The 26,190-nt window shown below is 41.5% G+C and overlaps 5 protein-coding genes across 28 annotated transcripts in view; 3 read left to right on the top strand and 2 right to left on the bottom strand.

Moving 5' to 3' along the window:
• Positions 1-260: 260 nt before the first annotated feature.
• Positions 261-3,268, top strand: LOC139573069 (uncharacterized). Of its 2 annotated transcripts, none has more exons than XM_071396088.1 (8): positions 261-393; positions 514-813; positions 910-1,209; positions 1,316-1,597; positions 1,738-1,995; positions 2,134-2,235; positions 2,402-2,430; positions 2,594-3,268. In XM_071396088.1, the coding sequence occupies exons 1-8, from the start codon at positions 267-269 to the stop codon at positions 2,684-2,686; spliced, it is 1,491 nt and encodes a 496-aa protein (XP_071252189.1). In that variant the 5' UTR covers positions 261-266; the 3' UTR covers positions 2,687-3,268. The 2 variants fall into 2 exon arrangements, with proteins under 2 accessions (XP_071252189.1, XP_071252190.1); XM_071396089.1 differs by having other exon boundaries at positions 1,114-1,209.
• LOC139573070 (uncharacterized) lies at positions 3,081-8,242 on the bottom strand. 2 transcript variants are annotated; one of them, XM_071396091.1, is made up of 8 exons: positions 8,076-8,242; positions 7,605-7,952; positions 7,185-7,514; positions 4,454-4,513; positions 4,118-4,258; positions 3,971-4,012; positions 3,821-3,883; positions 3,081-3,473 (listed from the first exon to the last, which is right to left on the bottom strand). In XM_071396091.1, exons 1-8 carry the CDS (start codon positions 8,137-8,139, stop codon positions 3,460-3,462), a joined length of 1,062 nt encoding a protein of 353 aa, XP_071252192.1. In that variant the 5' UTR covers positions 8,140-8,242; the 3' UTR covers positions 3,081-3,459. The 2 variants fall into 2 exon arrangements, with proteins under 2 accessions (XP_071252192.1, XP_071252191.1); XM_071396090.1 differs by having other exon boundaries at positions 4,118-4,261; positions 8,076-8,240.
• Positions 8,243-9,141: 899 nt separating this feature from the next.
• LOC139573078 (allograft inflammatory factor 1-like) lies at positions 9,142-15,649 on the top strand. Its single transcript, XM_071396127.1, has 6 exons — positions 9,142-9,393; positions 9,651-9,712; positions 14,762-14,828; positions 14,937-14,978; positions 15,117-15,282; positions 15,459-15,649. The coding sequence occupies exons 1-6, from the start codon at positions 9,375-9,377 to the stop codon at positions 15,544-15,546; spliced, it is 444 nt and encodes a 147-aa protein (XP_071252228.1). The 5' UTR covers positions 9,142-9,374; the 3' UTR covers positions 15,547-15,649.
• A 1,345-nt stretch (positions 15,650-16,994) lies between these two features.
• Positions 16,995-23,144, top strand: LOC139573077 (casein kinase II subunit beta-like). Its single transcript, XM_071396125.1, has 7 exons — positions 16,995-17,181; positions 17,713-17,787; positions 18,271-18,373; positions 18,697-18,812; positions 19,854-19,929; positions 20,428-20,617; positions 20,848-23,144. Exons 2-7 carry the CDS (start codon positions 17,716-17,718, stop codon positions 20,936-20,938), a joined length of 648 nt encoding a protein of 215 aa, XP_071252226.1. The 5' UTR covers positions 16,995-17,181; positions 17,713-17,715; the 3' UTR covers positions 20,939-23,144.
• The window catches only part of LOC139573072 (uncharacterized), an 85,671-nt gene continuing 81,718 nt past the window's right edge, over positions 22,238-26,190 (bottom strand). For 21 of the 22 annotated variants that reach the window (XM_071396102.1, XM_071396098.1, XM_071396105.1 and 18 more), the window contains 4 exons: positions 25,017-25,139; positions 24,682-24,810; positions 24,534-24,608; positions 22,238-24,400 (listed from right to left, as the gene is read on the bottom strand). In XM_071396102.1, the coding sequence (XP_071252203.1) occupies positions 24,371-24,400; positions 24,534-24,608; positions 24,682-24,810; positions 25,017-25,139 (357 nt within the window). In that variant the 3' untranslated portion in view covers positions 22,238-24,370. The remainder of the gene's footprint in view (positions 24,401-24,533; positions 24,609-24,681; positions 24,811-25,016; positions 25,140-26,190) is intronic. The other variant, XM_071396109.1, reaches the window with a different exon arrangement.

Here is a 26,190-nt window from a genome sequence, read left to right on the forward strand (position 1 = left end):
CAGTCATGGAATTTATATAACATCCTTTTGGTGGGAAATGCCATAATTTTCTGCATGGTTTATTTCAGTTCGTTATTTTTTCGCTTCATACAGTCTTGTGTTTGTAGGCTAGGTTATAAAACATAATATTTAAAATAGAACTGAATGGAAAGGGGAAGAGCAAAAAAAGTAGGCCTACTTGGTTGAAAAATACCAGGGCATGATGGCTGGTATTTCTAGAAGTTGGTGAAAAAAGAGAAGATGAGTGAGAACTTGTAATTTCCTGAATGACAACACATACTGTCAAAAGGACATTGACAGAAAGAAGAAAATCACAAGACAGAGAGATGTGTCTGTACTTAAAACTGTGTCTCTGCATGCTTTTACAGGCTATACTTGGACTTCAGTCATCTGGTAAATAAGATTCCTTTAACATTAGATTTTTTTTAAACATTTTAAATCAAATATTTATTGATTCCCTATTGATTTTGTTATGAGAAGTGTTGTAATACTTGCTTTTACATTATTCAAAAGACCGTAGGCCCACAAGAATCTTTGCTTCAATTGGAGACAGTGTGCGTTTACCATGTGGTACATCCTACATCAATTCCTGCTCCTCTGTTACCTGGAGTATAGTGAAATATGGGTTTCATAACCAATTAGAACTATCAGGCAAGGTGAAAGCGGATGGTCCAAACTCAGGAAGAGCCAGTCGACTGAAAGTGGAACATGACTGCTCTCTACATATTCAACCTCTTGAAATAGATGATGGAAGAGTTTACACCTGTGAAGATGGGACTACCAGTTCAAGTGTTTCTCTTCAGCTTCTCAACAGTATGTTACCATTTATGATCAACCTAAATTGTTTGTCTTTATACACACTATTTCTGAGTGAGTGTTTTCACCATAGATGGGTTTTTTTTCTTCCAGTTACTCTGGTAACAGACACCAATACAGCACCAGAGATGGATATCAAGCTCCAGTGTTACCTGAATATATTCTCAGGCTTTGTCCCACAATGCAACCATAGTGAAATAAAGCTGAATTGGTTGAATGAGGCCAATACAGTGCTACAGGGAGAGAGATTTCAGACCGAACGTTCATCTGATTGCTTCTCTACGCTGACCATCCGAGGTGTCAGGAAGACAGACCATCACAGGAAGTGGCGGTGTCAACTGATTGAAGGAGAGGTTGTGAGGACGTCCCTCAGCTATACCACAGAAATTACAGGTACTTTTGGAACTATGTATTATTGCATCATATTTGCATTAACACAGTAGTATATTGCAACCAAATTCCCCTCCATCCTCTCTCTCTCCCTCTCCCTCTCTTTCAGGAGGTATAGAGGAAGTGTTTGTCGCAGTGGGTGAGTCAGTATCACTTCCCTGTGTCACCCACTCCTCTCTCGAGGTGGGCAGCAGATTCCAGTGGACTCTGGGTCAAAGGTCACTGTCCAGTCTGTCTCGGTCAGGCGATGTCTCAGCTGGAACTCAGGGTCACCTTCCTGCATCTCACATCAGCCAAGACGGGTCTTTGGTCATCAGCAATGTGAAAACACTGCATTCTGGGCTCTACAACTGCTCGCAACAGAACAGAATCCTACTACACACTCTGGATGGTGAGTGTCAATGGGTTGTATCATTGAGACATAAATAAGTGCCTTACACTATGTATAAACTTAGTAAATTAGGGTAACGGCACAAAGTACACCACTGCTTTGTCCTGATATCAAGTAGATATTTTTGTTGTTCTACTCAGTATCTGCAGAGTATGCTACCACAGGCAGAAACAATCTCACCCTGACCTGCTCACTCACCTGTGTGGAAGATTGTGGAGACTTCAATTTATCCTGGATTCACAGTGGCCAGGATGGGTTGCAGAGTGGCCCTATAGAACATAACAACACCCTCAGCTCCAAACTCTTCCTCCCTGACCGCCAGGGCACAGAGAAGATAGCCTGCGCCGTGCTCAGAGAGGGGGTTGAAATGGCTGTTAAAGAGTGGACCATCCAGAGAGGTAAGACTTTTGAAAGTAGTTTGGAACAATGCATAGCCATGATCTGTGTTGAGGCTGTATTCTTTCATTACTGTGATGTTGTGATAAGATATTGAGTTGTAATACAGTATCTGTGACTTTATACGTCTTTGCAAATAGGTCATGTTCTACCTGCAGTGGTATGGTCAGTCCTTCTGCTGCTGCTCTGTGCTGTTGGAGGGGGCGTGTATTGGAAGAGGCAGGGCAAGGGAAGTGCCGCTGGTACGTATGTGTTCACTGGTTAGATGGTGTGTGTTACAAAACTGCAATTTGGATGTTGCATCCTTGATTAAACGTACAGTAATGAACAGCAGTGAAAGGGAAAGACATATCATCAGAATTAAATTCATGAGAAATAAAGCTGACATTTGTCCCTCTTTGCCTATAGAAGGAGAACAGCAGACCCCTGTTGAAATGGTAACGATTCAGTAAAACACAACTATGTCATTCACTAACAAGTCAAGCCCAATTGAGTACACCTACAACGTGACATCAAATATGACTAAATGTCTTCTAACCCTTTTACCATGTTGGTGAACTAAATTCAACTGGTTTTACACATTCCATCTTTTCTTCGCAGACTCATTTCTATGACGAGATTCAAGATCAACCAATTCAACCTTCCGGAGTAACCAACAACAGTTTCTATGATCTTCTGCAGGCTGTGCACTGAGTGTCATGTCCTCTGTCTTTAGGCTATTAGTTGAGTTTTAAATCTAATTTGTCTACTTTGTACTTTGCATTGTTTTGTGGTTTGGATTTTCCTTGATATTTTGGAACATTATAAGTGTCACCATGACATCAAGTCTATGCAGGTTGTTTTTTTATGATGCAAATAAATTCATAAAAAGAAAATAACCTCTACAGTAAAAGAAACGACATAAGTTGGTTGCAGGAACACATTCAGTATGACTCCTCAGTGTGGGGGTTGATGGCTAAGTCACCCCACCTCCTGTCTTAAATCCCTCTGCTGACTTTCACATCCCACATGAAACCTGGTAGCTTCTCTTCAGCACTGTAAAACTGTGTAGATGTATGGGACTGTGACAAGACACATAATACATGAGTGAACAGATACGTGTGTTTATTTAATTCAGGATGGCAGTGTGTGAGCATTAGCAATACAAGTAAAACCCCCAGAAGAGCATGTCTCTGTCTGGAACAGCTCCCAACTACACATCCTGTGGTGTAGACAAGCATCAGCACAAGTTCCACCATGGGGTCACAAATAAAGGAATATATCCAATCAAATCAAGCTAAATACAATTGGTCACCTCATCCATTTGATTATTTCACAACTAAGATGAGTTATTGTTATTGTGTAATACTATGTAGGCTATACCAGGGGTTGAAAGATAAGTGTGAATATCATAAAAAAGCATTTCCACATGTTTTGTGGATGGTTCAGTAAGACATGGTGTGTTGACTGAAAGAGGATTATTCTTTTCACTGGCATTGAACTGAAAGAAATAAAAGAAATACATTTGAATTAAATGTTAATTGTTTACAGAACTGAAGTTGTTAGAAATATTTTAACCTGGACTCAGACACTGACCAGAAGCTAGATTCAATCCAGATCGCGAAAGATCCGCATTTTAGTGTGCTTGATGTTTAGTGTGCTTGATGTCAATAGGATGTTTCCTATTGAGCTGACATATGCATTTTACCGTGAGTGCTATCTCCGCGAACCAGGTAGCATTGCCTTTAAATGCCAATCGTGCTGTAACGCGGATCTACTGTGGTTCCGGATTGAATCGAGGCCCAGGTTAAATTTTCTTTTACAAAAATATTGTGGAAAAAAACTCACAAGTGCATAGGTTGTCCTTCTGGTCAAACTCTGCAAGGGAATACAGAAAATTGGATTCCATTGCTGTGAAAAAAATAGATGAAGACGTTATTTAGATGGACCAGGAGCCCTCTGAGCACATTCAGGATGAGACATAATCAACGGGCTTACCAGGGTCTTGTACATCTTCATAAGTATTACAGTTACACTCATCTGAGAAAGAGAGAGGCAGATTCACAATACAATAATAGTGTGTGTTTCAAAACATTTAGCCTTACTTTACCAGGTCAATATAAACGGAGTAGTGTCCGTACATACCGGAGTGTCTGCGGCGTCTGAGGCAAATGATCAATCCCAGCGTAAGAGCCATTATGACAATCACACACATGGATGAAGCCGCTATAGTAGCCGTTCCAACTGTAGTAGTCCCAACTGTCTCTGGACTCTGACTGGCACTAACTGCTGAGTAGAGCAGCAATATAATATGATGACAGTCATTCATGGTCTCATTTGATTGAACTGAGTGTAAAGCCTGTCGTGTGTCTCTTGTCCTCTAAACCCAGTGGTGATAAATATGTCCACAAATATATTCAGTCGAATTGTTATTTTAAATAAATAAAATACACAAATAAGACAAAAACATTGTACACCTACCAGGGTTTGCTAGTTCAGTTGTGGTGAAAGTCCTAACAACCAGGTTCTCCTCTTCCTGTTCTGTTTCAATGGTAGAAAAGGATCCTTATAGAACATCAAATTGCTAATGCAATGGTTGACAAATACAGATACAGTGCATTCGGAAAGTATTCAGACCCCTTGTCGTTTTCCACATATTTTGTTACGTTACAGCCTTATTCTAAAATGTATAAAATAGTTTATTTCCCTCATCAATCTACACACAATACCCCATTAGGACAAAGCAAAAACAATTCTTTAGAAATGTTTGCAAATTTATAAAAAATCAAAAACGGAAATATCACATTTACATAACTATTCAGACGCTTTACTCAGTACTTTGTGGAAGCACCTTTGGCAGCAACAATAGCCTTGAGTCTTTGGTATGGCGCTACAAGCTTGGCACACCTGTATTTGAGTTTCTCCCATTCTTCTTTGCAGATCCTCTCAAGCCGTCAGGTTGGATGGGGAGCGTAGCTGCACAGCTATTTTCAGACATGTTAGATCGGGTTCAAGTCCGTGCTCTGGCTGTGCCACTCAAGGACATTCTGAGACTTGTCCCGAAGCCACTCCTGTGTTCTCTTGGCTGTGTGCTTAGGGTTGTTGTCCTGTTGGAAGGTGAATCTTCGCCCCAGTCTGAGGTCCTGAGCGCTCTGGAGCAGGCTTTCAAAAAGGATCTCCCTGTACTTTGATCTGTTCATCTTTCCCTCGATCCTGAATAGTCTCCCAGTCCCTGCCGCTGAAAAACATCCCCACAGTATGTTGCTGCCACCACCACAGAGGAACTCTGGAGCTCTTTCAGAGTGACCATAGGGTTCTTGGTCACCTCCCTGACCAAGGTCCTTCTCCCCCTTGTTGCTCAGTTTGGCCGGGTGGCCAGCTCTAGGAAGAGTCTTGGTGGTTCCAAACTTATTCCATTTAAGAATGATGGAGGCCACTGTGTTCTTGGGGACCTTCAATGCTGCGGAAATGTTTTGGTACCCTTCCCCAGATCTGTGCCTCGAAATAATCTTGTCTCTGAGCTCTATGGACAATTCCTTCAACCTCATGGCTTGGTTTTTGCTCTGACTTGCACTGTCAACTGTGGGACCTTCATTGGCGATTTTAGCATGTAAATCTTGATGGGGCAACAAAAAAAAGAAGTGGGATGCATGCCAGCAAAGCCACTACACAACACAACACTAAATAATACATTAATTGCACTATAACAGGGACAAACGGTGCCCACAACCTGTTAGGGCCTACAAGCTGTCCCAACAGCAGAGTCCCAACAGCAGTCCCAACACCTTACCACGGCTACACCTGGTTATCAGCAGAGCCTTGTCTGGCAGCGAAACAGTTGATTCAGCCACATTTACTGTCTTTAAAAAAAACATAGCTGATATGGCTGACTTGCTTAAACAACTGTGAATTCTACTGACAACTGATATGTACAAACTAGGGCATAAGGGGACGACAAGTGGATAAGAGTCAATCCGTAATTAAGACAATGAGCGAGCTAGGACGGACGTAGTCAATATAACTATTTGTTCAGCACTTTTAAAATGTACAGTGACAGAATTCAGAACATTGGCCGTTCTTACAGTAATCTCCCTGTACACCAAGTCAGAACCGTAGGATAAATAAAGGGGGCATATAAGCAGACAATGAAAGTTCTTACAAAATTAGATGATTACATTTTAAAGGCTACATGTGCGCCACCAAGTGCGAAATTAAGAGGTGAAAATATACCAAATTATTAGTGTGAGGCACATGGGCTACTAACAGCTTACTACACAACATACAGTGTACTACTTTCTTAGCTACACTATACATATCTCCCTGGTATATTACATCATTTATGCAACAGCATACAAGACATTTTTGGACTCAGCTTGTTGTGCTGTGCTCACCTGAACAGGAAGGTGGCCCAGCGGTCCTTCGTGGACATATCGTGGACAGAACTTATTTTCAGTCAGAGCTCGTTTTTCCAGAGTTCCCAGTTGTCTTTAACAGATTTTGCAGTTCCGAGTTAACAGTTGTTTTGAGCGCGGCACAAATCATGCTTCATTGACAGCATGGCCAATGTTGAACATTTATAATTTTAGACTAGGAAGAGAGACCATTAATCTTCGACTTGGCACCACACAGCCACTCCACTGAAGAGCAGGCTAAGGATTGTTTTCCAATGCTTACAGTTAGCGATTTCCAACTTGTTGTGTAATGTGTATTTCCAATGGCCGATGAGTACTGATATGTTTTATCTATAATTTCTCTTCATTATTTCTCTTCATATGACAAGGATTAAAAATGAATGACTGGTCGCCACTGGGGACTTTATATAGACAGGTGTGTGCCTTTCCAAATCATGTACAATCAATTGAATTTACCACAGGTGGACTCCAATCAAGTTGTAGAAACATCTCAAGGATGATCAATGGAAACAGGATACACCTGAGCTCAATTTTGGGTCTCATAGCAAAGGGTCTAAATACTTGTGTAAATAATGTATTTCTGTTTCTGTTTTTTTTTTATACATTTGCAAAAAATTCTAAAAACCCGTTTTCACTTTGTCATTATGGGGAATTGTGTGTAGATTGATGAGGAAACGAAACAATTTTAACAATTTTAGAATAAGGCTGTAATATAACAAAATGTGGAAAAAGTCAAGGGGTCTGAATACTTTCCGAATGCACTGTATATTACGAATAAGAATGTACTAGCACATACTGACCTTTAACCTGTAGCTTGACCTCAAAGCAGCGTTCATTTTGTCCCATCTGCAACCTACATCTGTACCATTGGCTGTGACTGTACTCCACCATGGAGAAAGCCAAAGATGCATCTCCTGAATTGAGATTCCCTCCAAAGCTCACTCCTTTTCCTAGGAATGTTTGGTTGGAGATATCTGTAGGGTAGTGAAGTATTTGGATCTCACTGCCTCCCTTGATCTCTGCCCAGGACACCGATGATATCTGGGGCTTTCCTGTTGTCATGTTCAACAGGCAAGGCAGGGTAGCTATTCCGTTGGGTGCTGCCATAACTGAAGGTAGGATTTTGCATTCTTTGGAGGAGAAGAGAGGCTTACTCAAACAAGTTTGACTCTATTTTTATTCGACACTTACATAGAAAGAAAGGGAATATATAATTTTACCTTTCACTTTTAGATTGATGTTTTTCACCATGACACAGCTCCATCCCTGCCAGACCTTGCAACTATAAAGCCCTTCGTCAGATTTCCTTACATCTCTTAGAGACAGGGACAGGTTTCCAGCCACCACAACATCCGCTCCCGACTCGAAGGCCACACGTTCTGATTTATGGGCCACAGATGGATCATCAGGCCACACCAAGATGTCCTCAGGTTTAGGTGAAATTTTTGTCCATTTCACTCTGGTTGCCGAATCTCTGCGGATTGATGTGAAACAGGGGAGGACAGCTACCTCTTCCTGAGTAGCTGTGATGAATTGTGACGCCTCTACATGAGAACAAGACTCAGCTCCTGGGAAATTACGAAAAAAAGAGATCAAATTAGCATTATGAACTTTTGAAATATGCATACTGCTCTAAAAATCACTTTCAGACAATTAAATCAAGTGCAATTTAATCAAGAATGACTCCTCACCAGCACACTGTGTTGTGATGAGCAACAGAAGTATTGATAACCTGTGTGACTGAAACAGTGCCATTATCCATGTGAGTGGGTGAAGTTCCTTATCAAGTTAGTCTCTCATCTCAGACTCCAATCTCTGTTCTCCAAGGCCTAGTTTCTATATGGGTCATGAATACACATTTGCGGGGAAACATTTATTGACTTCCCACATAAAAAATATTGTTGTTTTGAAGATTATATGTTTAACAGTGCCATCTAGTGTCAAGGACTGAGAACAAGTTATTTGCTTAAAAAAATATACATATAAATTATACATATATTTAAACAGGCAAAAAAGTAAAGAAGAAATTCTTATTTACAATGACGGCCTACCCCAGTCAAACCCGGATGCTGCTGGGCCAATTGTGCACCACCCTATGGGACTCCCAATCAGAGCCAGATGTGATACAACCTGGATCCGAACCAGGGAGTGTAGTGACACCTCATGCACTGAGATGCAGTGCCTTTGACCCTGTGCCACACAGGAGCCCTGTAATTTTCACATTTATCCAATTAGTTCTACAATACTTAGCCTAACCGTACTGTTACATGTTACAACCTGAGTGGCGCAGTGGTCTAAGACAGTGCAAGAGGCATCACTGCAGTATCTGGCTCAAATCCAGGCTGCATCACATCCGGCTGTAATTGGGAGTCCCGTAGGGTTGCGCACAATTGGCCGAGGTAGGCCGTCATTGTAAATAAGAATTTGTTCTTAACTGACTTGCCTAGCTAAATAAAAAATAATTATATGCATTCCTTCCTTGTACCTTAAGTAATATGGGGTAGACTAGTGGTTAGAGCGTTGGACTATTAACCGAAAGGTTGCAGGTTCAAATCCCTGAGCTGACAAGGTACAAAACTGCCGTCACTGAAAATAAGAATTCTTCTTAACTGACTTGCCTAGTTCAATAAAAGGTAGAAAAGTGCTTACACATTTTGCTGAAAGGACTTGAATAGTTTTTTTATATGTCGACAATAATGTAGTGTGCAGTGTTTATGTGGTAGCCTAGTCTAGCGTATGTCAAATGCAAACCCCCTAGTTCATTGTCCCCTCCATAGACTCTCTTTGTTCTCTGTCTGTTCCGTCTGCTGTGAGTGGATGTGAGAGGGGAACTCAGCAAATGACCACACTCTAACTTTAACTCCCCACACTTCCTCTTCTGTCACAAAATACAGATACATACTTTACACTTTCAGTGTTCATGACACAACACCCAGCAACCCCTGGTCCCTTTGACTACTCTATGATCCACCAAATAACAGCAGATTGACATGGACAAACATTTGCAAGGTAAGTCTCTGTGTCATATGTCTCATCTCACGCTGTCCGTCCGTCTGTCTGTCTTTCTGTCTGTCTGTCGATATGCACTCCACAGATTTTATAAACAATTTATTAAAGAAATAAAGTGTTATAGCTAAATCAATCAATTAAATCAAATCTGTTAGCATTAGTTATATCCTGTGAATGTGTGAGGGTTGTGTGGATAGATCACCAACAAGGAAGTAAGTAATAACATGTTTTCTGAGTTGATCCTCATATCATTTCAGGAGGGAAAGCATTTGGATTCCTCAAGTCTCAGCAGGATGTGAAACTGAACTCCATCAATGAGGTCAGTTGTTCATCTGTCTATAAATGTTATTATGGTAGTATTATCTAGCTATAGTATTATTGGCATCTTATTATCTATGTACACTATACAGTGGCGATTTTAGCATGTAAATCTTGGTGAGGGAAAATAAAATTGTGGGATGCATGCCAGCAAAGCCATTACACAACACTAAACAATATATGAATTGCATAATATCACAGCTAAACTTGGCTATCAGCTGAGCCTTGTCTGGCAGCGAAACAGTACATTCAGCATCATTTACTGCCTTCAAAAAACTATCTATATATGGCTGACTTGCTTAAACAAATGTGGTTTCTACTGTCAATTGAGATGTACAAACTATGGCATAAAGGGACGACAAGTAGATAAGAGGCAATCCGTAATTTTGATTAAGACATTAATGAGTGAGCTAGGATGGATGTAGTCGATATAAATGTTTGTTCAGCACTTTTTTTTAATTGTACAGCGACAGAATTCAGAACATGGGCCGTTCTTACAGTGCTCTCCATGTACACCAAGTCAGAACCGTAGGATAAAAAAATAATCGATGATTACATTTATCAAAAACAGGTTATAGGCTACATGTGCACCACCAAGTCAGAACAGTAGGCGAAATGTTTTAAATTATTAGGGTGAGGCACATGGGCTACTAAGATCTTACTACACAACATACACTTACTATTACTTTCTTAGCTACAGTATACATATCTCCCTGGCATATTACATCAATTATGCAGCAGCATACAAGACATTTTTGGACTCACCTTGTTGTGCTGTGCTCACTTGAACAGGAAGGTGGCCCAGCGGTCCTTTGTGGACATATTTTGTCATCAAACTTTGTCATCAAAGTCTGGCATTCTCTAAATTTATGGTGCTTTCAAGACAACTGGGAACTTGGGAAAATCATGATGACAACAGTGATCTTCAGGTCGTAGCTCTAGAACGAGGGCCGAGTTCCCGATTTACAATTCTGAGTTGGAAGAAAGTTCAAAACTTATTTTCCCAGTCGTAGCTTGTTTTTCCCAGATTTTCGAGTTGTCTTGAACTCACTGAAGTCAGATTTTGCAGTTCCAAGTTAACAGTTGTTTTGAGCGCGGCACGATGTTTCTTTGATAATGATTGGTTTGGAATGCTTGCAGTTAGCCACTGATTCCTTCCAAAACACTCATTGTTGAATTTGCGATTCCCAACTTGTTGTGTAATGTTTATGTCCAATGGGCGATGAGTACTGATACGTTTTATCTATAATTTCTCTTCATTATTTCTCTTCACAAGACAAGGATTAAAAAGGATTTGCCAGTACATTGTCGACTTGATTCATGATGGTGACTGCTAGCTAAGATTTTGAAAGTATGATGTTGACATGATCAGTCCAATCAAAGCTACTGTAGATATAACGTGATTTGACGTCATTTTATCTGTGGCCAATGAACGTGAGCCTACTTGGATGGGCACTTCTAATGTAACTCTATGGCAGCACCCAAGGGGCTTGAATTTTTGAGCTCTACCCTTAGACTTGGCGGTGACGTAGTGTCCCCATGAGTGACAGAACACTGAGCCAATCACGGCGCAACACTCTATATTTTCTGCTGGCTGCCCCACCAACACAGAAAGCACTGAACTAGGCTGAAACACCTGCATTTTGGAGCTGCCTTACTCAAGAAAACAAAAAGAAGACCATGTTTGTATGCGGCTTTAAATTCTATATATTTTTTTTTTTACATTGTTGGCAAACTGATATGTGACACGTATTAATGCCAAAATAACATGTGAAACAAGCAAGCCCCCAATAATTTTTTTGTGGGGCTCAATGTGGGGCTCAAAACAGGTGGGGCCCTGCTCCTGATTGACTGGTCGCCACTGAGGACTTTATATAGACAGTTGTGTGCCTTTCCAAATCATGTCCAATCAATTGAATTTACCACAGGTGGACTCCAATCAAGTTGTAGAAACATCTCAAGGATGATCAATGGAAACAGGATACACCTGAGCTCAATTTAGAGTCTCATAACAAAGGGTCTGAATACTTATGTAAATAATGTATTTCTGTTTTGTTTTTTTGCAAACATTTCTAAAAACCTGTTTTCACTTTGTCATTATGGGGAACAAATGTATCAATTCTTGGATGGGTACTTCTAATGTAACTCTATGGTAGCACCCAAGGGGCTTGAATTTTCGAGCTCTACCTTTAGACTTGGCGGTAATGTAGTGTCCCCATGAGTGACAGAACACTGAACTAATCATGGTGCAACGCTTCTTATTTTCTGCTGGCTGCCCAACCACCACAGAAAGCCCTGAGCTAGGCTGAAACATCTGCATTTTGGAGCTGCCTTACTCAAGAAAACAAAAAAGAGACCATGTTTATTAATTCCATGATATATCTTATATATCTATACACTTCTGCGAGCAGGCCTTTCTAATCGACCTGGCCCGGGTATCCTGGAAGGATATTGACCTCATCCCATCAGTCGAGGATGCCTGGTCATTCTTTAAAAGTAATTTCCTCACCATCTTAAATAAGCATGCCCCTTTCAAAAAATGTAGAACTAAGAACAGATATAGCCCTTGGTTCACTCCAGACCTGACTGTCCTTGACCAGCACAAAAACATCCTGTGGTGGAGTGCAATAGCATCGAATAGTCCCCGCGATATGCAACTTTTCAGGGAAGTCAGGAACCAATACACGAAGTCAGTCAGGAAAGCAAACGCTAGCTTTTTCAAACAGAAATTTGCATCCTGTAGCTCTAACTCCAAAAAGTTTTGGGACACTGTAAAGTCCATGGAGAACAGGAGCACCTCCTCCCAGCTGCCCACTGCACTGAGGCTAGGTAACACTGTCACCATCAATAAATCCATGTCAATCGAAAATTTCAATAAGCATTTCTCTACGGCTGGCCATGCTTTCCTCCTGCCTAGCCCAGCCCAGCCCCGGCCAACAGCTCCCCCCCCCCCCCCCCCGCAGCCACTTGTTCCCCAGCTTCTCCTTCACCCAAATCCAGATTGCAGATGTTCTGAAAGAGCTGCAAAACCTGGACCAGTACAAATCAGCTGGGCTAGACAATCTGGACCCTCTACTTCTAAAACTATCCGCCGCCATTGTTGCAAGCCCTATTACCAGTCTGTTCAACCTCTCTTTCGTATCGTCCGAGATCCCTAAAGATTGGAAAGCTGCCGCGGTCATCCCCCTCTTCAAAGGGGGTGACACTCTAGACCCAAACTGTTATAGACCTATATCCATCCTGCCCTGCCTCTCTAAAGTCTTCGAAAGCCAAGATAATAAACAGATCACTGACCATTTCGAATCCCACCGTACCTTCTCAGCTGTGCAATCCGGTTTCCGAGCTGGTCACGGGTGCACCTCAGCCACACTCAAGGTACTAAACGATATCATAACCGCCATCGATAAAAGACAGTACTGTGCAGCCGTCTTCAATCGACCTGGCCAAGGCTTTCGACTCTGTCAATCATCGTATTCTTATTGGCACACTCAATAGCCTTGGTTTCTCAAATGACTGCCTCGCCTGGTTCAAATCGGAGGGCCTGTTGTCCGGACCTCTGGTAGTCTCTATGGGGGTACCACAGGGTTCAATTCTCGGGCCGACTCTTTTCTCTGTATATATCAATGATGTCGCTCTTGCTGCGAGTGATTCCCTGATCCACCTCTAAGCAGACGACACCATTCTGTATACATCTGTCCCTTCTTTGGATACTATGTTAACTAACCTCCAAACGAGCTTCAATGCCATACAAAACTCCTTCCGTGGCCTCCAACTACTCTTAAACGCTAGTAAAACGAAATGCATGCTTTTCAACCGTTCGCTGCCCACACCCACCCGCCCGACTAGCATCACTATTCTGGACGGTTCTGACCTAGAATATGTGGATAACTATAAATACCTAGGTGTCTGGCTAGACTGTAAACTCTCCTTTCAGACTCACATTAAACATCTCCAATCCAAAATCAAATCTAGAATCGACTTTCTATTTTGCAACAAAGCCTCCTTCACACACGCTGCCAAACTTACCCTAGTAAAACTGACTATCCTACCGATCCTCGACTTCGGCGATGTCATCTACAAAATAGCTTCCAATACTCTACTCAGCAAACTGGATGCAGTCTATCACAGTGCCATCCGTTTTGTTACCAAAGCCCCTTATACCACCCACCACTGCGACCTGTATGCTCTAGTCGGCTGGCCCTCGCTACCTATTCGTCGCCAGACCAACTGGCTCCAGGTCATCTACAAGTCTCTGCTAGGTAAAGCTCTGCCTTATCTCAGCTCACTGGTCACGATAACAACACCCACCCGTAGCACACGCTCCAGCAGGTATATCTCACTGGTCATCCCCAAAGCCAACATCTCCTTTAGCCGCCTTTCCTTCCAGTTCTCTGCTGCCAGTGACTGGAACGAATTGCAAAAATCGCTGAAGTTGGAGACTTATATTTCCTTCACTAACTTTAAACATCAGCTATCTGAGCAGCTAACAGATCGCTGCAGCTGTACATAGTCTGTAAATAGCCCACCCAATCTACCCACCTCATCCCCATATTGTTTTTATTTACTTTTCTGCTCTTTTGCACACCAGTATCTCTACTTGCACTTCATAATCTGCTCATTTTTCACTCCAGTGTTAATCTGCTAAATTGTAATTATTTCGCTACTATGGCCTATTTATTGCCTACCTCCTCACGCCATTTGCACACACTGTATATGGACTTAATTTTTTTATTTTGTGTTATTGACTGTACGCTTGTTCATTCCATGTGTAACTCTGTGTTGTTGTTTGTGTCACACTGCTTTGCTTTATCTTGGCCAGGTCGCAGTTGTAAATGAGAACTTGTTCTCAACTAGTTTACCTGGTTAAATAAAGGTGAAATAAATCAAATAAATAAATAAAAATATTTTTTCATTGTTTGCAAACTGATATGTGACACATACTAATGTCAAAGTAACATGCAAAACATGTTGTTTTTTGTGTGGCTGAATGACAGGTCACCACGGACACTATCTAATCTTGACGTCTGCCTTGTGGTATTCTATTCTGAAGGTTTTTCTCACAGATCCTAAATATGCAGAGGAGGAGGACCTCAGCTCAAAACTGGAAATGTTTAAAAGTGAGATTTCAAGTATTTTAACTGCACATTGATCAGACAGTTATGTTTCCTTATTGAATGAATCAACAATGAAATAATAATTGTAATGTGTTCTATATTGTTTTACAGACAAATACATGGAATTTGATCTCAATGACCAAGGAGACATTGGTAAAATTGCCTTCTTTTTTTTTACGACAATCCTGATGAATAACAAGATTAGGCTAATCACGAGGACAACATTGAGCCATCCATGTGAACTATCTTTGTCGCGGCCTCTCTCTCTCTCTCTCTCTCTCTGTGTCACAGACATGATGGGGCTGAAGCGCATGTTGGAGAAGCTGGGCGTGGCAAAGACTCACTTGGAGCTGAAAAAGATGATGTCAGATGTGGTTGGCGGCGCTGCACGAGACACGTTCTGTTACACAGACTTTCTCAATATGATGCTAGGGAAGAGGAACTCCATACTCCGACTGTAAGTTACAAGGGAACTGACACTACATCAATGAAGGCATTACATTTGACCTGAAATGAAACTTCTGAATACGATTCTGAACTTTTGTAATCCACTGTATATCCTTTATGGCTATATGTCTTTTTGCTACATGACTTGTGTAATAATTTGTGTTGGTTTATTTTTCTCTGCCGAAGGATCTTGATGTTTGAGGAGAAAGGAAAAGACCAGGAGCCCAAAGAGAGTGGACCACCGCAACGCAAGACTTTTTCAGATCTGCCCTGAATGCAATTACGTTAAGGATCCAATCTGGTCATATAAAAACTGAATGTCAAATGAACTGGGTTATACAGGTTTCATTGTAAGGAATAAAGAAAGGTTTGATTGATCCATAGGCTTGTCCATTTGTTGGTGAAAAACGTGTGTGCAGCTGCAGAACCTCATATCAAGCTCTTGATTGAATATACTTAACAAAGTATATCAATTGTCAGCATTTCTGATAAAATGATAGAATCCCATAACAGCTTTGAGTGTTTGTGTAATGGTGAAAAACATCACTCTAAAAGTGAAAGGTAAAATTATATATTCCCTTTCTTTCTATGTAAGTGTCGAATAAAAATAGAGTCAAACTTGTTTGAGTAAGCCTCTCTTCTCCTCCAAAGAATGCAAAATCCTACCTTCAGTTATGGCAGCACCCAACGGGATTGCTACCCTGCCTTGCCTGTTGAACATGACAACAGGAAAGCCCCAAATATCATCGGTGTCCTGGGCAGAGATCAAGGGAGGCAGTGAGATCCAAATACTTCAATACCCTACAGATATCTCCAACCAAACATTCCTAGGAAAAAGAGTGCGCTTTGGAGGGAATCTTAGTTCAGGAGATGCATCTTTGGCTTTCTCCATGGTGGAGTAGTCACAGCCGATGGTACAGATGTAGGTTGCAGATGGGACAAAATGAACACTGCTTTGAGGTCAAGCTACAGGTTAAAGGTGAGTATTTGCTAGTACAGTCGTGGCCAAAAGTTTTGAGAACGACACAAATATAAATTTTCACAAAGTCTGCTGCCTCAGTTTGTATTGTAATGACCCGGCTGGGTCATAAAGGGAAAAGAGACGGACTCTAGGTGTGCAGGTCAGAACACAGGTTTATTCCTAAACTGGGCTATTGTTCCGGCCACAGCCCACGCCGCTAAATGCCGAACATACACAATGTTACCCTGTCGAGTTAAGGGTCACTCTCATAGGAACAGATCAAGGCCCCGAACAGAAAAAAAGAAAGATGATACAGTAATCCCTATTTATGCATTTCCAAATCCCGCGGGATTACCCATCATACCCCCCCAACCTTTCCATCTGTCCTGACATATTTAACCCCTGCTAGTAGCCATGAGAACCATAACACACCCACAAACACAGAACACAATACCGGGTCGTTACAGTATGATGGCAATTTGCATATACTCCAGAATGTTATGAAGAGTGATCCGATGAATTGCAATTAATTGCAAAGTCCCTGCCATGCAAATGAACTGAATCCCCCCAAAACATTTCCCCTGCATTTCAGCCCTACAGTCAGAACGAATGTGTGCGCTTGAGCATTTAGGCCCTATTATTTTATTTATTTTTTTCGTTCTTTGAATTAGTTAATTCTATTCATTTAAATCTTTAGATTATTCATATCTTATTTTTTAAATATTTTTATAAATAGATTGGGCTCTTCTGATATGCGAGCCGGAGTTCGCGAACGACCCATCACTAGTACTTCGCGGTTTGACTGGAACAGCAAACTGTTCATCAACATAGGTCGGAGAAGCCGAAGATTCCACCGGAAGTAGTATTCTTGTTTACAGCAGTTAGCTAAGGTGCTAGCTAGTTAGCAAAGTAGCTACCGGTAGATCTATCTAGCTAACATAAAAGAGGGTGAGTAAACGTGTGCTGACACAACACATTTGGATTTACACAGTACTAAATTAATTGTTTAGTTTCAAATCAGTATGGATTTCATGCGTGTGGAAAATGTCCGTTACCTAGCTAACGTTATTAAACTAACGTAACTAGCTAGCAAACACGGGGTTAGCTAGCTAGCGTTTCTATGTAGCTAACGTTAGCTAGCTAGAGTTCTTTATGCATAATTTGACTAACAATAGGTTTTTGTTCTAGCCCAATACTAACACATCTGGGCTTGATGATTTGATTAGATTAGCTAGCTAGCATATCTGGGGCAGAAATAAAGCCTGCAGTGTACACATAGTTCAGGTCCCTGGACCAGAATGGAATACACCACTAGCTAAAATCAAATTGTATTGGTCACATACACATGGTTAGCAGATGTTATTGCGAGTGTAGCGAAATGCTTGGCCCAGCTAGCTTTAAATTCTAGTGCATCAATGGAAATTCTGAAATGCATGTAATTTTTGCATGCCGTTGCACCATCACCCCCCACTTGTTCAGAGGATGAGCAGCTCGGAGGAGGTGTCCTGGATCTCCTGGTTCTGTGGCCTGAGGGGGAATGAGTTCTTCTGTGAGGTGAGTAGATAGCTAGTTATGTCAGAACATCACAGAATGAGAAGGACAGACAGGGGAAATACTATTGCTCTGACTTAGCCAACTGTTTGTGAAGCTAGTTGAGTGTTTGAAATACAGAATGAACTGTTACAGCTACCAGCCAAATATACCCTAAACACAGATGGAGAATTCCATGTGAAAGAGGACCAGAATACAGTGTTTAAAGTCATGGGGTGGTTTTGTATTGATGCCATAGTGTGTAACCGTGACATGAGCTTGTTATTCCATGGTGGTAGCTTCAGATATTCAAACACAGTGCATTCACCGTGTAGGCTACGTTGCTTAATTCTACCTTTAACTTTTCTGCTTGTCTTAATTGCCAATACTGAAGTAATCCTTTTAACCTGTTATGCAATTGACCAACCGTGGTCTATTCATAAAGCGTAGTAGACAGTGTTTGGCAGCTGAAAGCTACTAACCATGTTGATCCATCCACTTTACCAGGTTGATGAGGACTACATTCAGGACAAGTTTAACCTGACAGGGCTCAATGAGCAGGTGCCTCACTACCGCCAGGCCCTTGACATGATCCTGGACCTGGAGCCAGGTGAGCTCATCACTACACCGTCTGGCATGACTTCACACTGACACTTCCTATAGGCTAATTTATCACTTGTGTTTGTATTTACAAGTGCCTTTCAAAAGACCCAAGGACACAGTACTGTGACTATATACTTTGATTCATCTATAGGCTGAAGTCTACCTTGTGTTGATCTGAAAGCCTCATTTATGTGTGTGTATAAAGAAAGGAAAGACCTGCAGACGCTATAATGCTGCCTCCCAGTGCTTTATTCATACACCATGTCACTATTGGCTTCTGTGTACCTTGTGTGTTGATCTGAAAGCCTCACTGTCATGTCTGTCTGTCAGATGAGGAGCTGGAGGACAACCCCAACCAGAGTGACCTGATAGAGCAGGCAGCAGAGATGCTGTACGGGCTGATCCACGCACGCTACATCCTCACCAACAGAGGCATCGCTCAGATGGTAGTAAACCCTACATCTGTATATATTGTTCTGGAGTCTGGATAATCTCTATATCAGGGGTCTCCAGCAGGTAGACTGTGAGCTACCAGTAGCTCGCAGCCCACCTAGGAGTAGCTCGCCAATCAATTTTGAAATTACATGCATTTTTTTCATGTGTTCCGTGGCAAACTGTCATAAATGTAAAGCTCCCGGCTATCAAAGCCACATTGACATTGTCCAACCCCTAGTTAGCCACTATTGGCTTAAAAAGCCAAACGTAAAACAATCTGCCAATTTCATTTCCAGCAATATTGCCCCTGTCTGTTTAGGGTGCTCATTTGTCTGTGTGTAGCCAGTTAGCGACCGGAGTCTTTTGGGTAGACTGGAAAAAACGTTCCCAATTAAATGCATTTTGCAAAGTAGGCTTATCTGACAGCACTATCGTGATGATTATTTGTATCAATGAGGTGCCGATTTGTTTTGCAAACTCTGTCATGACGTGCTGCAGCAGTAGGTAACAGCAGTAGGTAACAGCAGCAACATCACTAGACTGACACATTCCTCTCTTGCGAGATGTGCAATTAAAGGGTAAATTACACTCAAATTAAAATGGGTTAGTTTTTTTCCCAGACCTCAAAAATGGTCTTTTCGTGTGATTTTTAAGCTTTGACATGGACTCAGAACAACCATTTTCCTTCTTTCTCTATGAAGAAATGTAATATTGAGCAAATGTTAAAAATAATAATAATAATCCCAAACCAGGAGAAATAAAACAGTGAAAAGAGAATTCAGGAAAATTATAAATATAATTTTACGGGGCCACTTGGTTGTCTATTAACCATTATTTTACCAGGTATATTGACAAAACAACTATTTGAAAGCTATAAAATAAAAATGTAGCTCGTGACATGTTTCATTTTTTTGTTGGTTTTAAGTAGCTCATGCTAGAAAAGGTTGGAGACCCCTGTTCTAAATTCTACCTGTCTGTTTATGTAGTTAGTTTGGCTTTCTTGGGCTAGCTGTGTGACCATGTTTCACACTGAAATAGTTTTTGGTTTGCAGCTGGATAAGTACCAACAAGGGGACTTTGGCTATTGCCCAAGAGTGTACTGTGAGAATCAACCCATGCTTCCTATTGGTGAGTTTGACTTTAATGTGTTCATACTCCTGTTCACTTACAGAGCGTACCTCTTCTCATGGAATTGAACCATTTCTCTCCAGTCACCTTTGAACTATATCACAGATTGTCAGCAGTATTTCACACAGGTCTGAGGGAATCTTCAAAAAGATTACTCTTGCTTGCACAGTAAATATATTTGATCAATATTTAAAGTCAATCACCACCTTCCGGAGACACCTGAAACCCCACCTCTTTAAGGAATACCTAGGATAGGATAAAGTAATCCTTCTAACCCCCCCCCCCCCTTAAAAGAGTTAGATGCACTATTGTAAAGTGGTTGTTCCACTGGATATCATAAGGTGAATGCACCAATTTGTAAGTCGCTCTGGATAAGAGCGTCTGCTAAATGACTTAAATGTAAATGTAAATGTAAATATTTAATTGCCAGCTGACACCAGAATAGACTTCTGTGCCCTCAGCTGTGTTACATAGATGTTGATCTCTCCTCTCCAATAGGTCTGTCAGACATCCCAGGTGAGGCGATGGTGAAGCTGTATTGTCCAAAGTGCATGGATGTGTACACCCCCAAGTCCTCCCGGCACCACCACACGGACGGGGCCTACTTTGGGACAGGCTTCCCCCACATGCTATTTATGGTGCACCCAGAGTACCGGCCAAAACGACCTGCCAACCAGTTTGTGCCAAGGTTTATTTCTATAATTATCTTTGCAAATTCATCAAGATGCTCTGTTTGGCCCATTTGATTACATATGATTTGTTAGTGTTATTACATAATTCATGTTCAGCTGGGAACTGTAACAAAAACCATTTGCTTGATTTGAAGTGGCCATGTTTTCCCTCGGTAAGGAGATTGAGACATGTTAGCAGCCTTCTACTATCCACACTGTGTTGTAATATTTAGTTGTTTTTTCTCAGGCTTTATGGCTTCAAGATCCACCCCATGGCTTATCAACTGCAACTCCAGGCTGCCTCCAGCTTCAAGAGTCCTGTGAAGGCTATTCGCTAGAACTTACACACCCGGCCGGGAAAGAGACATTTTGACTTGGTTGGAATGGAAGCAGTGGATTATGTAGCTCAATAAAGGCTTGTTAAAAACACATTATGACAGATAAAATACATACATGTAGATCGGGGATGAGAAACTCCAGTCATCAGGGTCGCAGTGGTGTCACACTTACCCCATTCCTAGCAAACACAGCTGATTAAACACATTGCATTCTAAACTGAGGATCATGATTAGTTAATTATTGGAGTCAGTTGTGTTAGCTGCAGCAAAAATATGACAACAATCAGGCCCCAGAAGGACTGGAGTTGACCATCCCTGGATGTCCGGACCATGCCATCATCTGTCTGTTACACAGAATGCTCTTTGGTGATTGGCTCTAGCCTTTAGCCTATCATAACCCTACTGACTACAATCTTGCAACTCTTCCCCTCTCCTTGACAGAACCCAATCTTTCAAACCTTTTTTCAGTTTGGCTCGCTAAGGCAGGGTCCTGAGCCCCCACCCCCAGGTGCACGTTTTGGTTTTTGCCCAATTCTTGTCAAAAGAGCTGATGTGATTGGTCAGAATTGGGCAACCTGTGTGAGCGCATGCTAATACCTGTTTTCACACTATCATGCCGACCTGCACCGTATTGGGCTGACTCGGATACATTCTCCATGGTGTCCTTTCCCGCATGGTTCCATGTAACTTGGCAGTGTGAAAAGGGTGATATACAACAATCTTCAATGATTATTCATATCCAGATGATTGGCTGAGAATCCAAATAACAACCGGTTTGATATGTATTATAGATTCCCTAGAGAATGGATGCTGAGTTTATTAGATGTATATGTTCTCAGGGTGAAGGGCAACATGGGTCTGCTTTGTGCTGACATAAAATACCAGTGCTGGAACACTCACTGTCCCAAAGTGAAAATGGCCGGGCCACTTAAGCCATCATTAGTTGTAAACATGTCCGTGACAGAGCAGTTGTCTCTTGACTGGACACTGAGACGCATGGTTTCTCTTGCATTGGTCTTTTACAATATGAAGTGGTATTGAACACACAGGTGGATGTCTTTCATGTTGATAACCTGCAGCTACAACTAGTTTACATTATGGTACTACATTTTACATGAAAGATTTGTTTCTTTCAGTCTACAATTCCAGTGGTAAAGCTATTATTGATTTTCTGAATTCTGTATGCAAGCATCTGGAATTAAAAATGTAATAAAATTGTATTTCTTACAATTCTATTGGTCACCTTTTATTAAAAACTGTTCTTATTGTGACTGGAGTCATGCTCAGACACTACACCACTTGATAATTCATTCTGATTTTATTTAACTTTAAGACAGGGATATGTCACAAAAGCAACAATATGTTTACAAATCTAAAAACGAAGGGTTCCGCTGAGATTCCAGTTTATGCCCTCAAGATCCTTCTAGCTAATAGTTTGTGCACCTTCACAAACTTCTTCAGAGGAGAAGAAAGGTCTGCTACCAATTGTCATTCTCTAAAAGGGTTCTCATACACGTATCTTTATCTGATCTACAAAATGACAGGGTACAGCAACTGGTAGAGGAATCTACTCTAAAACAGGTGGTAAGAAAGATATACAAACTAGATGATTATGAATGTGACTTCTGTGTCTAAAAGCCTGCAAACATGCTCGTGTTTTAAAAAACATCCCAGTACAATGAATCACATGAAACAGTCTCTACTTTACAAAGAAATGATGGTAGAACATGTACAAAAGGACAAAATATGTTCCCCTATATGAAAGAAAAGCCACATACACTGGGACAGCTGCCTTTTGATAGTGATAAATACATCTTGCACATGTACTACTGTGTTTAAGAGCTGAGTATCATTTGGACCCATCTATCTGCGGGGCTAGAATGTACATTAAGACTGAACATTCTTCATACAATCATATACAGAGGGGTTTTGTCCTGCAGTATTCACAAAGACATAAAACCTGAGAAACAGACTAAAGCATTGTTTCATCAAATCAACAACAAAAGGTTTGAAAATCAATCACGTTTCTATCTAAAATCATTTTAAGGGACAATACACAGCGGGACTTTCCATTGCTCTCACATCAGACTGCATGGGGCAGTCCTAGAGGTCAACGGTGCATTAAAAGAGGAAGAAAAAACAATGCTGAATACGTACTGGGAAACATGGGACACTCCCAAACTCAAGCTGTAAAAAAAAAAGACAATATTGATATGAGAAGCTACCATTGGGTAGGATATGAACTTCAATAACTTAAAAACCTAATTTTGTACAAATACTATAAAAGCAGTAATGCTATAAAATAGAGTGAACATTTCAAAACAGACAGTTGTCATCACGTCAAAGTTTATAACGAGGGTCATCGTGGCCTGACCTAGTAGTATTACACGTTAACTTGGCTGGTTAAGAAAGAGATATTTTACCTGAGCAGAGAACAAATCCAAAACAGGCCTGCTTGTTTGAGTATGCAATATCTTTGTTCAATACTTTTAAGTGAGGTATGTCATTTCAATTTGAATATTCAATAAAAAAATAATATTCCTCAATTACAAACGTAAACAAACTCAAAGGAGTTATCCCTTTCCAAAAATACGTCTAGTTTCTGTTCAGCATCTTAATCTGATTGAAAAAGTCTGATAATGTTATTACTTAAAGCTCAGTTGAAAACAGTGCATTTCTATCAAAATCAGCATGTTAAAGGGAGACTCAATAAAATGCCGTTGCCTCGACCAGCACCGCAGATATTGAGATGAGCGAGATGCAAGACTTTGCTCTCACACAGTATTTGCGCATGTGCACGGGTTCGCTTCACTCTGTTCACAGCGTTGGAACCATGGCACCAAAACAGAGGAGAAGTTGAGCCTCTCACTTCAATGTGCTTAGTTGTTTTGCTGAAATTGACCCACTACGCTGTTAAATTTCTGCATCTCTGTCATATAGCTGAGTCCACACTTAAACTCAATGATACAGTAGTAGCAATACAAACGACAGAAAAATATGTTGTAAATAAACATTTAAAAGCAAACGACCTAAATGCTCTTAGAACTGAAAAGGTTCATCTTTCCTACTACAATAATTTTTAAAAAGTAATTTGGCGAAATATGAGGTTTGAGTGGAATAGACCAAAATGAAGCCACCATACAGTCAGAACAGCAGTATGGAAAGAGAGGACACAATAGGCTTTCTCCCTGGCCTGTTCATATCCCACTGGGCAGGGAGACACCAGGATGCATCCCAACCAGGGCTCCGGTCATTTGAGATGCATCCACGGTGGTTCTGGAGGGGACCAGTCAGGACACAATGTCAGTATGGGTTGAGGAGGTGGGGGTGGCTCTGGGACAGGGAGGTTAGTCACTTGGTCCCCTGTACTACAAAGCTCTGGTGTCTTGAGCATCAGATCCATAGGGCTCCCTGACTGTGTGTTGAGCTGAATCACATTGCTGTTGCTCCGCCGTCGCTTCCCTGCAGGAGACAAAGCTTCAGTTAACCTCCACCTAGCTGGTTGTACACCTTATGACAAAAATGTGTCACAGAGAAGCATTGTGCGTGACCAGGCCTTGGTGTGTGTAGAAGGAGCCGTCATACTACACTGTACCTGGTCATCCTCTGAGTCAGCACTGATGACGATTCTCTTCTCCACTCTGGTCTCTGACACTCCTCCTTTCACCACCTGGGACAAGAGAAATAGTCAGAGACCATGGCACAGCTGAGGTGTGTGTGTGCGGTCTATGGTGTGCCCTTACCTTGGAGATGTGAGTGGTGGTGGTAGTAATGGAGGTGCCACTGGTTTCCCTGCTGCTCTCTGAGGTAAAGGTCTGAATGCTGCTCGGTGCTGTGGCCTCTTTCCCCCCGTCTGTCCCGTCAACTGACCCCTGAGAGGAAACAAACAGAAATAATGGCTCCATGGTAACACCTCAGACATCAGTGGCGTTAAAGACGGTGCACTGTACTGAACGTTTCAGAAAGAAATGCCATGTATTGATCCGTGAACACTGCCCTGATTGTACCCTGTGGTAGATGAACCACAGCTCAGAGTTGCCCAGCTGTAGCATCATCTTTATTATCATGGGGTGGCTACCTCTGCAGACTCGTAGGTGATAGTCTGGGTCTGAACGATAGGGACATCCTTAGTGGAGACGTCAGTAGGGAGGGAGTTGGACACGTCTGTGATGGTGACTGTCTGGGTCTGCACCAGAGGGGGCTGGGGTGGGAGGAGAACACACTCCAGTCAGTTTGACTGAACGTTGCACATTGACATGTCATGAGAAGAGCTGACATGGTTCCTTCTATACATGTCACACAGACATATAGGCTCTATATCATATCATTATACATGATGTTGTGTCCAGTGTTGATATACATTATTGGTTGTGCCCAATTGAACATTGCACAGCTGTAATTTTCCAATGTTTCATCAACCACTCCCCATGAAAAACCCTCAAACCACACCTCTCTTTTCATTCACAACTGATTGGGTCCCTCATTCCCACTCCCCATTCTAGTTTTACCAAGATGTCCTTCCCACCACCACGAGGTCAGAGAGAGATAGACAATTAATCTAGTGTGTCAGAGAGAGAAAGACAATTAATCTAGTGTGTCAGAGAGAAGACAATTAATCTAGTGTGTTAGAGAGAGAAATACAATTAATCTAGTGTGTCAGAGAGAGAAAGACAATTCATCTAGTGTGTCAGAGAGAGAAAGACAATTAATCTAGTGTGTTAGAGAGAGAAAGACAATTCATCTAGTGTGTCAGAGAGAGAAAGACAATTAATCTAGTGTGTCAGAGAGAGAAAGACAATTCATCTAGTGTGTCAGAGAGAGAAAGACAATTCATCTAGTGTGTCAGAGAGAGAAAGACAATTCATCTAGTGTGTCAGAGAGAGAAAGACAATTCATCTAGTGTGTCAGAGAGAGAAATACAATTAATCTAGTGTGTCAGAGAGAGAAAGACAATTCATCTAGTGTGTCAGAGAAAGACAATTAATCTAGTGTGTCAGAGAGAGAAAGACAATTCATCTAGTGTGTCAGAGAGAGAAAGACAATTCATCTAGTGTGTCAGAGAGAGAAAGACAATTCATCTAGTGTGTCAGAGAGAGAAAGACAATTCATCTAGTGTGTCAGAGAGAGAAAGACAATTCATCTAGTGTGTTAGAGAGAGAAAGACAATTCATCTAGTGTGTCAGAGAGAGAAAGACAATTCATCTAGTGTGTCAGAGAGAGAAAGACAATTCATCTAGTGTGTCAGAGAGAGA

Source organism: Salvelinus alpinus, chromosome 4 (genome assembly GCF_045679555.1).
Source record: "Salvelinus alpinus chromosome 4, SLU_Salpinus.1, whole genome shotgun sequence".
NCBI lineage: Eukaryota > Metazoa > Chordata > Actinopteri > Salmoniformes > Salmonidae > Salvelinus > Salvelinus alpinus.